Genomic DNA, 13558 nt, shown 5'->3' on the forward strand with positions numbered 1-13558 from the left:
ACTTATCATTGAAGTAGAACCATTATTTGAGTGGTGCAGGGTTGATGAATATTATTTAGAAGATCAATTCTACCTAAAGTGCCTTGTGAAAGCACTACTTTTTTTTTTTCTTTATACTTTGGTTTGTATTACCATTAAATTACGTTGCTTATGGACAAAAAACCTTATGATGAAAAATAAATGTGCCATGTATATGTCAATGACACTTAAAATGTTGTGCAATGCTCTCTAATTAATCCATATTATTGTATGGAAACATTACTTTCACCTCCATTTTTCTGTCTTTGACCTATTCCTTCTCTCTAAGCATTGCATACATCTTTAGTTTCATAATATTCAAATTTAATCCAAAGTTGATTTTTAACAAGTTCAAAATGTTTATCTTTAACGTTTTTATCTTTAGATGTGTGTTATTAAATATATCAGAAAATCATTTTTACTGTTGGCTTTAAAATTTTACAAAGAATAAATCTGTGATTCATTTGTCCGGATCAACACATATCAAAGTATTTATAAATATATAATTACTTTGTTTTGTTTGAAAATAGACTTTGCTATTTGTCTTAGATCAAGCATGAGCTCACAGTGTTTTGAAGGAAGTCACTTGATAATGCAGTGCCATAATTTATTTATCTGGATAATAAATATAATGATCTCGAATCCCTCATTTTTAATTGTGAAAAATAAATGAAATTTTAGTTATGAAAATAGCTGTATTATAGAAAAAGTGTCTTAACCAAGATAAGAATACTTCTATTGTGCCATCTAATATTAGTATCCATTGATGTTTTGTTTTTTCCCATGATTTTTTCAAATCGGATTTGGAGGAAAAACAACCTGTTAAGTCAAAAACAATGTTTTCCTTATGCTACACTTCCTGTAGGAGGTTCCAGGAGAAAAAGTGAAATTTTAATAGAGGACTACACTTTGTTATCATCAGCAATGAAGCTAGAAAATCTACTGAGTTCTTGCAAAATGTTGAGTTCAACAATACATTGCCTTCAGGGGAAGGACCAATCATGACTTCCCAAGAGGTCAGAATATAGCATAGGCTTGGTCTGAGTTTAGAAAAACATACTATAGGAGATAGATTTTTATGGGTTATCAGTATTCTACCTTATCTATCTCAGTCATCACGTTCTCTAAAAAATGATGTTGAACATATATTGCAATATATTACAATTTACATTTATTTAGTTAATGTAACATATTGGGAATAAAAGAAAATATTTATTTGTACTTAACTTTGTTAAACTGTCTTTTTAGCTTTCATTCCTGGACTAAAGAAAGGTACAGTAGAAATCAACACAAATCATAACCATGGTGCATTTATCATTTTAAAATGAATTTGTGTTTGTTTTAAGAACTTTGGCCTCTTCATTTCTCATAAAACATTGCAATTTCAACTGTTTGCTTCAAACACATTTTTAATATGTTTAAAATGAACTGATATCTAGGAAAGGTATCAGTCATTTGGTTATCTTATATAACTGGATGCTTTTTCCAAGTTATGTGTAATTAATCTTTAGATGTTAATGTGAGCCTGTTGTCATTTATTTGACTTACAGTAGTTACTTTCAAATTACCTATGAATTTAATTATTCATTTTTCTCCTCTGACAGTATAAGCATATTTAGGCATCTGTCTGAGGATGCATTAAATATATAATTCTACTTTTCTATATTTTCATTTGAAGTTGATCTGTAAACTGTGAATGCTGTATACATGCCTAACAAAATAATCCAAGTTAACATTCTTTGTGAACTTGTAAATAATATGCATTTTCTTTGCCAAAAAATATATATGGATTACATGTGAATCTATACTAAGTCATGGTCAACAGAAAACAAATATCTTTAAATATGGAGTTTAAGCAATCAGTTAAAACGTATCTAATTTTACTGTGCTGATAAAGTTTTAAAATGATGCAGGGTATTTTGAATGTTCCAAATATATTTGCATTCTCTGTGTATATGCACCAATTTCTTTATTGAGTATTTCATAGTTCAGGATGGATCTATCATATCGTTTCATTGCTATTTAAGACAATAATTCGTTTCACTTCACACACTTTTAAAATATGTTACAGTCCAATATTTTGACTGGGTGGAAATAGCACTCAAAGAATAATTTTTTCTGAAATCAGTCATAAAAATCTAAATCGTTATGTAAAGAACTTCCCCTTTAGTTTTTAATTTTGACATATCATCAATACTAACAGCATGTGTTATTATTTTTGGTATTTTAAATGTTTTTTTCAATGTTGCTTTGGTCTTTTTACATTGCATTGGCATATTTCTCTTGTGATCTTATGTAATTTGTTTTAATGTCCATGATAAATTTTTAACTATCATCTAACTAGCAGAATTTCAAGCTAAATATTTTACTCCCCATGAAAGTCTTGAGTATTCAACATTTACATGGGTTATTCATGTGAAAGTGGATGCATTACATGTACTTTTCATTTTTTCTCTCCCCTTCTCATTAGTTTCTACGTATCCCATGATAGATACTGTTCAGAAACTAGAGCTATATAAAGTCATGGTGATATTTTTGGGTTGTGATGCAAAGTCAAGGTGTTTTGAGCATAACTATTCAGAGGCATAGTGGAAAGAGCATTTGAATGTGAGCCATGACATCTAGAGTTCTAATGACAGTTCTGCACCTGACTAGATGCATACTGGCCAAGTCATTTAAACTCAGAGTCTTCATTTTCTTCTTTCCCTCATTAAAAAAATCTAGTAATCATAATTATGCTTAAGCCTCAGGAGAAGTCATGCTGCTAAAACATGACAACATAATAATAATCACAAATTAAAAAAAAAAAACAAGTGTGTACAGTTCTATACGCTGTCCCTATAACCTACAAATGTTTTTATCTTAATACACCCCTGCTATGTGTAAGTTCTATCATTTTATCCATTTTTGCAAAGATAGAAACTGAGGCAAAGAAAGGCTAAATAATATAGAAATTCATTTGATAAAATGAATTAAAGCACTTTCCCTGTATAAAACACTACTATTACTTAGATTTTTAAACCTTTATCAATACACCAATGAGTAATGATCATTGCAATTAAACTCATATTTTAAACCTTGCTGTAATTGATATTTAGTATATTCATAATGCAACTGGGCTCTGCCTCCAACTGCACTGAAACACCATAGTACCTTTTGTAGTTATATTCTATGAAAATTTTCATACCATATTTTATATATCCATTTTTCATCAACTCATTTGAGTAGACTTGCTATTATTTAACTCACATAGCACAATTTCTTAGGCATATTTTATGTAGTTAAATGTTAGTTTATAAGAGGAAGAAGCCCTCTGCGAGTCTAATCATAAATTTATAAAACTAAGATCATTTTGTTTATTTAACTCTTCTATTGAAGGGTAACTGATAACCAGGGATGACATTGAGTTTTTTCTTAAATACAAAAATATGTAGGCTTTTTCCCTCACAGTAAATAAGATATATACATGCAAATTCTTAGTAATAAGATAATTACTTTTAATTCTGTTATGCTTTACTTGTCCCCAAGTAAGAAATTGCAAATATATACTTGTCAGTTCATTCAGAGCAAATTCTTTTGTACCACCTTCTGAGGAAAACATACATTAATAAACATTTATAAATTAATACCTTTCATTGAATTTGCTTGCAAGTGTACTTTCCTTTTTTGTGGACAAGTTTTAATGTAAGGTGAGAGTTTTAGCTATATCAATTACATTTTCTGTTTTCATTGAGGTCTAGGGTTTAAGCAATAGAATGTCAACTGGTTTGTCTACCTGCAGTCGTTCATTGTCCATAGTAATGTTCAGTTGTCCAAGCTGAGTGTTGGCATATCATTACAGTGTTTTATTACCCTTCTGGCCTTCAGATAGCTCTCATGGATCTGTTCTTGAGAGAGGTTTCCATATTTATTGTTAGTACTCAAGGGCCAGCTGTAATTTAGGAGTGCATTACTTTAGACTTGAAATGTTGAATTTGAGTCAGGAGAAGCTGTTTAGAGATTAGAATGTGGGGGGGGGGAAAGTAGGTTGAAGTGGAAGGTTCTAGGAAAAACTGGGGAAATGAGTTATCTCTCAGCCAAATGAATCACCTCACCTATCTTCATCCAACTACTTAGTTAATAATAGTTTGTGAACATAAAATATAATTCATCCTTATGCATGATAGATATGGAGCTTTTCATATGTCAATTAGTAAGAAAAGTAATGTCTTTTCATAAGGTATCTTTTTTTTTTTCATGGCCAGGAGTTAATGAAAATGTATGTGTAAGTTTCAAAATGAAAAACTTATAGCACAGGCCATAATATTAATCACTTTATGTTAATTTATATAGTATCTCCCTAAATTCTCAGACCAAAGGACTAAATCAATATGCAGTTTTGTTAGTTTTGTTTTCGATTACTAATAGTAGACTCTAGAATGTCATAGAGCAATATTTGTGAAAGAAATTAAGTCTAATGAAGGATTTGCATATTTTACTATCTAAAATTGCCTTCTTTAGATCATGTATAACAAGTTCATTCCACCATATTATGTATTATACAGTGACACATAGAATTAGAAAAAACATGTCTTATGATAAAATTGTATTGTTTTTTAATGTTTTTTTTACAATGAAGAAAAAAGAAACAAATGTGATATTATTTATCACATAAAAGTTGACTGATTAGTAGAAAATTTAGTATCTTTTTGAGGCTATGCAGTGTATTAAAGTTAGAAAATGGGTGCAGTACTTTAGTGTTATCATTCTGATAAAAACTCTTGGCATAGCTTTGAAACAGTATATAATTTGTGAATAAAAATGCATAATTTAAACTTTATGTTCTGAGTATATACTAATGTCTTTTAAAAAATCTTTGTAGAGAAATAAATAGTATTGCTAGGTGACATATTGGTCAGCTGCTTGTTAGCAAATCATGGCTTGAACATTTAAATGACCCATAAACATTACTTCTGCTACAGCTAATAAGAATAGTAACCCTGATTTCATAAAGCATAATTTTATTTTACATCACTCTTATATTGCCTTGAAATTGATACTATTTGACTGACACAGTAAAATGATAAAATATTACTTTACTTTCATTTGCAGATGCCATATCAAAAGCTGGATCTACTATGAGGCAGAATTTTTCTATCGAAATATACTTTACAAACAGGTGATTTTTTTCTAGGACACACATAACAATTGATTGTTGAAAAGGCAACTTTCTCATTAGGTAAATTGTCTATCTGAGAATATAGCCCAGGATTCTTGAAGTTCAAGTAATTTATTATCATTGATTTTGATCAGCACTGTCACTGGAAATATAATGAGGGACACATATATAATTTTAAATTGTCTAGGGGCCACATTTAAAACACAAACAAAAAAACCAATAATAGGTGAAATTCATTTTTACCAATATATTTTATTTAACCCAACATAAACAAAATATCATTATTCCAACAGGTAATCAATATAAAAATTTTCTATAAGATAGTTTACATTTCTTTTCATAGTAAATCTGGAAATCTGGCATGCATTTTACACATACAGCACACCTCAGTTCCAACTAGCCACATTTTAAGTATTCAATAGCTATGTGTGACTAGTGGCTGCTACATCAAAAAAGCTTTAGATACCTCTCGAAGACTAGGGATTTGGGATTGGGCTGCAGAGAAAAAAAGGGCTTTGGTATACATTGGCTTGATATTATACCTTGAAGAAAAACAAACAAACAAAGAACGCTTGAAAACCTTGAATTTATCCTTGCTCATCTGAGGACATTTTCCCCCTGGCTGGTCAAAGTTCAAAGAAAAACAGAAAACATTTGGTAAATGTACTCTTGTTGATTTTCGCTGTCATGGGGGATGAAACAATGTGCAATGTGAAACAGCAAAGGGCTGTATAGATCAAAGTCAACACTTTCAATTGCAGACTTTTTGTCATATGTTTGAGGCTCTTAAGAAACACAATTCATTGCAATTTGCTCTCCTTGAAATTCTTGAGTAGTTTTCAAGAGGAGCCTTCAGTAGAGAACACTGATTGGTGCTTGTTAATCTCGAGGCATGGATGATTTTAAAACGTGTATTGTATAGCGTTTTATAATAATCAATATGTATCACTACCAGAACTTGAGCCAGAAGGCTGAAAATTTTCTATCTTCCAGTTCATATAAAATGTGATACTTCAATTTTAAAAGATTAGCAATATAATTTGCCATGTTAATGTGAATATAAGAATGTGAATTTCTAAGAATATGAAATAAGAGCATGTAATTTCTTAAACAAATCTAAAATACTTATATAATAGATGTCTGCATGTGGTATTCATGGTGCTCATGCTCACAGGGTGTATTTCCTAGGTTCACTCGCTATAAAAATGATTCTAAATAGTGCTGTGTGTCAGAGACAATTTAAAGCATTGATTTCTTCACTTGATAATCACTTATTACTGGTCCAAAATATCACCAAGCTAAAAACAGAAAACACCTTACAAAGTAATGAACTGCAATGCTCATTTAATAAGACAACATTCAAGTAAATCGAAAAATGCTTCATGCTCTTAACTACAATCATATCTAATTATATTGTTGCTTATAGGTAAAGATATGGAATATACTATTTACCTATTATTCAGAATCCAAGTGAAATTTATAAAATTTTAACAGTTTGCATTTTGAAGAAACTGACTGTTGAAGGCTTTACACAATTTGAATTTATATCAGATTAACAAAAATTGTATTTTATTTGCTGTCTATATTTGTTGCTGTTCTCCAAATATAACAATATCCTAGAAGATAAGAGGGAAGAAATAGGGAACTTTAGAAAACTCATATTAAATACTTTCCAAATATATTGACTCTGGCCTTCTTAAGCTTTTTCTAATGTGTTTAAAATGCATAGAATAAGAATATTTAGAGAAGTAACAAAAAGAGGGGAAAGATTTTTGTCAGCAAATGTCAGAATATATAAAGCTTTAACAAAAACAAGATGGTAGGCGTGTAGAAATTGATAGATCAATGGGGTAAAATAGTAAATAAGCTGACCATAATGCATACCTGAAGTTAATATATGACTAAAAAATAATCAAAACCAGAGGTAAACAAATATGCATGAATTATTAAAGAAATTGTGCTGTGAAATTTGGCAAAGTATTTGGAAAAAGATCATCACTCCAAAATACAGATCCAAAAAAATTATAGTAGGTCAAAGATGTAACTATAAACCTGGGGACATACAGTAGAAGAAAATATGTGAATATTAATTAATCAAAGAAATGGACTTCATTTAAAATTTTACTCCTGAATATCTGTATAATTTGTGACAAAACTAGTTCCAAACATTTCTGATAAATATATTTCATTGAATTGAAATACTGAAATTAGTTCTCATGCTACACTATGGAAATTACTGTTACTCCAAAAATTTAAATTCTAGAGTGATTCTATTATCATTAATTTAGACATAGCTTTTGAAAGAAAGGATGATTGCAGAAGGCAGACTGTATGGCACTAAGTAATAGCTATTCTCTTTTTTTAAATATGGATTTTGATGATAGTGGTAATAATAATCACCAACTTTTAATGAGTAGGTATAAAACATTACTCATTGTTCACGTTTCAAAGCAGCGACAGATGAAGTCTGTCACTTTCAAACAATGGGTTATTTTTAAATGATTGTATGATTTCTTCTAACAATATTTCATCAAACTGGCTTATATTTGTAGATGTAGCCCTATTGCTCCTTTCATGCTAATGTACATCGAGAGTAAAGAGTTTCCTAAAAGTCTTGCACAAACCTGCCTTTTCCTCCCAACCTTCCCTTTCACAGGCCTCTTGACAGCTCTCGACAGCTCTCTTTCCCTTTGCTTCCTTTTATTCAACAATCTTTTTTGAGTATCTGGTACATGCCAGGCACTATACTAATTCCCTTCCTTCATCTTTTAATCTCTCTCCAATAGGCAAGGGATGACATGGGAGAAAATTAGTAGTATAGCTATAGTTAGAGATGGAAGTTAGATAGAGGCAGAGGTAGAGTTATTTATTCATAAATATATGAAATTACAATTTTAATATTAATGTTCCATGGTATACTTTGTAAGAAGATTTAACATATTGTGACCTTGCATTAGGATAACATAGAGATAAATTTCAAATGGGATTGCTAGGAAAAAAACTATATACAATTTTCAACATTTTCTCAAAATATTCAGAGGCAGAAGTATAAGCCAAAGAGTCTGCCTGGATGGATCACTTTGAGAATGTACTCTTTCATGCCTGCTATATGATTGCATTTCAGTTTAATACCAAAATGGTCCATGCATAGCTTCATCATGAAAAATGATATTGGAATTTTGTTTAAAACTGTATAAACAAAACTACTTTTTAATCATATATACTTCTGAATATTCTTCCACATTTTTCAAGCTGCTAAAGCAATCAGGATTGATTGAAAGTCAGATAACAGAACTACTTAACTTGATAATCTAATTTTAGGCTCAAGTATAAAAGCATCCACTTTCCTTAGTTATCAGTAACTGCACTGCCTAATTTATTTTTGGGGTTAGTTCTATGACTCCCCTAAACTTAATATTTTATTGTAATTAGTTGATGTTCAAAAAAACAGCATTGTTATGAAGGGAAAATACTACCAAGGTTTTATTAATTCCATATGTTCTTTTAGGTTTTCTGGCAAGAACTCTGAATTTCCATTTTATCTATGATAATATTATAATAATAATTCTTATTTACAGTTTAATGGAAACTCAAAATTAGGGTTATACCATACACATTTGCTTACTTTTAGAATTTACTTAAGAAATATCACCCAATCAATTGATACTTTCTTGAAAAGACTCTCTACTGGAAATTGTAAATTTTTTTAACTAATTAATTAACACATCCTAATTTAAAAGGATTTGTTGCATTGTTATGGTATTTAGTTTTACTGTGTGTTGCTGTTTCTTCAACTTTTAAATTTTCCCTTGAATACAACTATTGTAAGCATTTTCTCTTTGAAAGCTTATATAGCAGAACTAATATATGTTGATTTAGTGCTTTTATTGAGATATAATTCACATAATATACAATTCACCCTTTTAGAATGTACAATTCAGTTGTTTTTAATATATTCATAAATGTGTGCAACCTTCACCACTATTGAATTCCAGAACATTTTCATCACCCACAAAGACCCACATAACCATTAGCAGTCACACCCTAATCCCCCATATCCGCATTCTGGCAACCAATACTCTCACTTCTGTCTCTAGATTTGCCTATATAGGAAATTTCATAAAATAGAATCATGCGCTATGTAGTCTATTATGTCTGACTTCTTTTACATAGCATAATGTTTTCAAGATTTATCCACAATATAGTATATATCAGTACTTCATTCCTTTGTAAGGCTGAGTAATATATCATTGTATTGTGTGGTACACACATTTTGTTTATCCATTCATCAGTTGATAGAAATGTGAGTGTTTCCATCTTTTGGCTGTTATGAATAATGCTGCTACAAACATTTGTGTACACTTTTTTGTGTGAACATGTTTTCAGTTCTCTTCAGTGATTATTTAAAAGAGTAGAATTGCTGGGCCATGTGTTAACATTATGTTTAATATTTTAAGGAACTGCCAAACTGTTTTCCAAAGTGACTGTACCATGTAACATTCCCATCAGCACTGTATGGTGGTTTTGATTTCTCCAAATCCTTACCAACGTCTGTCAATATCTGTCTTTTTAATTGTAACCACAGTAATGGGTGTGAATTATTATCTCACTTTGGCATTGATTTACATTTTGCTAATGATTAATGATGCTCAGAAGATTTACATGTGCTTATTGGCCATTTGTATATCTTCTTTGGAGAAAAGTTTATTTGAATACCTTTCATTTTTCTTTTGGAGTATTTTTTTTAAATTATTGAGTTGTAAGAGCTCTTTATAAATTCTGGATGCTAGTTACATAAAAGATATACAATCTGCAAATAATTCTTTTCATTCTGTAGATTGTCTTTTTATTTTCTTGATAGTGTCTTTTGAAGTACAAAAGTTATTTTCATGAAGTCTTATTTGTCTATTTTTTATTTGTTTGTTGATGCTTTAGGTTTCTACATCAAGAAATCAATGTCTAATACAAGGTCTTCAAGATTTGCACCCATGTTTTCTTCTAAAAAATGTATAGTTTTAGTTCTTACGTTTAGGTGTTTGATTCATTTTGAGTTAATGTTTGTATATGGGGTGAGGTAAGAATCCAACTTCATTTTTTTTGAATGTGGAAATCAAATTGTTCCAGAAGCATTTGTTGAAAAGACTATTCCTTACCCATTGAACTCTCTTGGCATTCATGTCAAAAATTGAGCAAAATGAATATGTTTATTTCTGGAATATAAATTGTGGTCTGTTAATCTACATGTCTATCTTCATGATTGTACCACAAAGGCTTCATTATTGTAATTGTGTGTTAAGTTTTGCTATCAGAAAGCAATTCTCCAAATTTGTTCCTCCTTTTCAAGATTGTTTTTGCTAATATGGATATCTTGAATTTCTGAAACAACTTTAGGATCAGCAAGTCAATTTCTTAAAAAAAATCAGCTCAGATTTTAATAAAAATTGTATTGGATATATAGAACAATTTAGGAAGTATTGCCATTTTAATAATATAAAGTCATCTATGAACACATATCTTTCAATTTATTTAAATTTTATTTAATTTCTTGATGTTTTGTAGTTTTTAATACACAAGTTTTGAACTTCTTTTGTTAAATAGGTTCCTAAATATTCTTTTAATGTGCATAGAATTGTTTTTAAATTTCAATTTCAAATTGTTCATGGCTAGTGCATAAACATTGATTTTTCTATGTAGATCTTGTATCCTGCATCCTTACTAAATTGTTTATTAACTCTAAGAGTATTTATGTGTATTTCTTTGGATTTTTTGTATACATTATTTCACCTGTCAATAGAGATAGTTTTACTTCTTCCCTTCCAATATGAATTTCTTTTATCTCCCTTTCTTACCTAATATCCTTCTTTGTCTCTAGTAACATTTTTGGTCTTAATGTGTTTTTTGTCTCATGTTAATACAATTTCTCCACTCCTCTTTTGATTACTGTTTGCATGGTATCTATTTTTCCATCATTTTATTTTCAACCGATTTGTATTTTTGAATATAAAGTGTTTCTCTTGTGGTCAGCATATAGTTGGATCATTTTTCAATTTGTTCTGTCAATCTATAGCTTTTGATTGAAGTGTTTAATCTGTTTACATTTAAAGTATATACCAAGTTAGGACTTGCATTTTTTTTTATCAATTTTATACACATCAGTGTATACATGTCAATCCCAATCGACCAATTCAGCACACCACCAGCCTCACCCCACCACAGTTTTCCCCCCTTGATGTCCATATGTTTGTTCTCTACATCTGTGTCTCAACTTCTGCCCTGCAAACCAGTTCATCTGTACCATTTTTCTAGGTTCCATATACATGCGTTAATATACGATATTTGTTTTTCTCTTTCTGACTTACTTCACTCTGTATGACAGTCTCTAGATCCAACCAGGTCTCAACAAATGACCCAGTTTCATTCCTTTTTATGACTGAGTAATATTCCATTGTATGTATGTACCACAACTTCTTTATCCATTCGTCTATCAATGGGCATTTAGGTTGCTTCCATGACCTGGCTATTGTAAATAGTGCTGCAACAAACATTGGGGTACATGTGTCTTTTTTTTTTTTACATCTTTATTGGGGTATAATTGCTTTACAATGGTGTGTTAGTTTCTGCTTTTGAACAAAGTGAATCAGTTATACATATACATATGTTCCCATATCTCTTCTCTCTTACATCTACCTCCCTCCCACTCTCCCTATCTCACCCTTCCAGGCAGTCACAAAGCACCGAGCCGATATCCCTGTGCCATGCGGCTGCTTCCCATTAGCTATCTACCTTACGTTTGTTAGTGTATATATGTCCATGCCTCACTCTCGCCCTGTCACAACTCACCCTTCCCCCTCCCCGTATCCTCAAGTCCGTTCTCCAGTAGGTCTGTGTCTTTATTCCTGTCTTACCCATAGGTTCTTCATGACATTTTTTTTCCTTAAATTCCATATATATGTGTTAGCATACGGTATTTGTCTTTTTCTTTCTGACTTACTTCACTCTGTATGACAGACTCTAGGTCTATCCACCTCATTACGAATAGCTCAATTTCGTTTCTTTTTATGGCTGAGTAACATTCCATTGTATATATGTGCCACATCTTCTTTATCCATTCATCCGATGATGGGCATTTAGGTTGTTTCCATCTCAAGGCTATTGTAAATAGAGCTGCAATGAACATTTTGGTACATGACTCTTTTTGATTTTTGGTTTCCCCAGGGTATATGCCCAGTAGTGGGATTGCTGGGTCATATGGTAGTTCTATTTGTAGTTTTTTAAGGAACCTCCATACTGTTCTCTATAGTGGCTAAACCAATTCACATTCTCACCAGCAGTGCAAGAGTGTTCCCTTTACTCCACACCCACTCCAGCATTTATTGTTTCTAGATTTTTTGGTGATGGCCATTCTGACTGGTGTGAGATGATATCTCATTGTAGTTTTGATTTGCATTTCTCTAATGATTAATGATGTTGAACATTCTTTCATGTGTTTGTTGGCAGTCTGTATATCTTCTTTGGAGAAATGTCTATTTAGGTCTTCTGCCCATTTTTGGATTGGGTTGTTTGTTTTTTTTTGTTATTGAGCTGCATGAGCTGCTTGTAAGTTTTGGAGATTAATCCTTTGTCAGTTGCTTCATTTGCAAATATTTTCTCCCATTCTGAGGGTTGTCTTTTGGTCTTGTTTATGGTTTCCTTTGCTGTGCAAAAGCTTTGAAGTTTCATTAGGTCCCATTTGTTTATTTTTGTTTTTTATTTCCATTTCTCTAGGAGGTGGATCAAAAAAGATCTTCTGTGATTTATGTCAAAGAGTGTTCTTCCTATGTTTTCCTCTAAGAGTTTTAGAGTGTCCAATCTTACGTTTAGGTCTAAAATCCATTTTGAGTTTATTTTTGTGTATGGTGTTAGGGAGTGTTCTAATTTCATTCTTTTATATGTAGCTGTCCAGTTTTCTCAGCACCACTTATTGAAGAGACTGTCTTTTCTCCATTGCATATCCTTGCTTCCATCTATATTTCTGTTTTTGTGCCAGTACCATACTGTCTTGATTACTGTAGCTTTGTTGTATAGTCTGAAGTCAGGGAGTCTGATTCCTCCAGCTCCGTTTTTGTCTCTAAAAACTGCTTTGGCTACTCAGGGTCTTTTTTGTCTCCATACAAATTTTAAGAGTTTTTATGCTAGTTGCATAAAAAAATGCCATTGGTAATTTGGTAGGGATTGCACTGAATCTGTAGGTTGTTTTAGGTAGTATAGTCATTTTCACAATATTGATTCTTCCAATCCAAGAACATGGTATATCTCTCCATCAACAGATATCATCTTTAATTGCTTTCATCAGTGTCTTATAGTTTTCTGCATACAGGTCTTTTGTCTCTCCTGGTAGGTTTA

The 13558-nt window shown here is 31.2% G+C and overlaps 1 protein-coding gene across 1 annotated transcript in view; it reads left to right on the forward strand.

Annotated features, from left to right (window-relative positions):
- The window catches only part of PCDH11X (protocadherin 11 X-linked), a 736726-nt gene that overhangs the window by 605899 nt on the left and 117269 nt on the right, over positions 1-13558 (forward strand). The window contains exon 7 of the mRNA XM_027086065.1: positions 1267-1290. Coding sequence (XP_026941866.1) covers positions 1267-1290 — 24 coding nt within the window. The remainder of the gene's footprint in view (positions 1-1266; positions 1291-13558) is intronic.

This window comes from Aethalodelphis obliquidens, unplaced genomic scaffold (genome assembly GCF_003676395.1).
Source record: "Aethalodelphis obliquidens isolate GAN/ISIS:26980383/991018 unplaced genomic scaffold, ASM367639v1 scaffold54, whole genome shotgun sequence".
NCBI classification, from domain to species: Eukaryota; Metazoa; Chordata; class Mammalia; order Artiodactyla; family Delphinidae; genus Aethalodelphis; species Aethalodelphis obliquidens.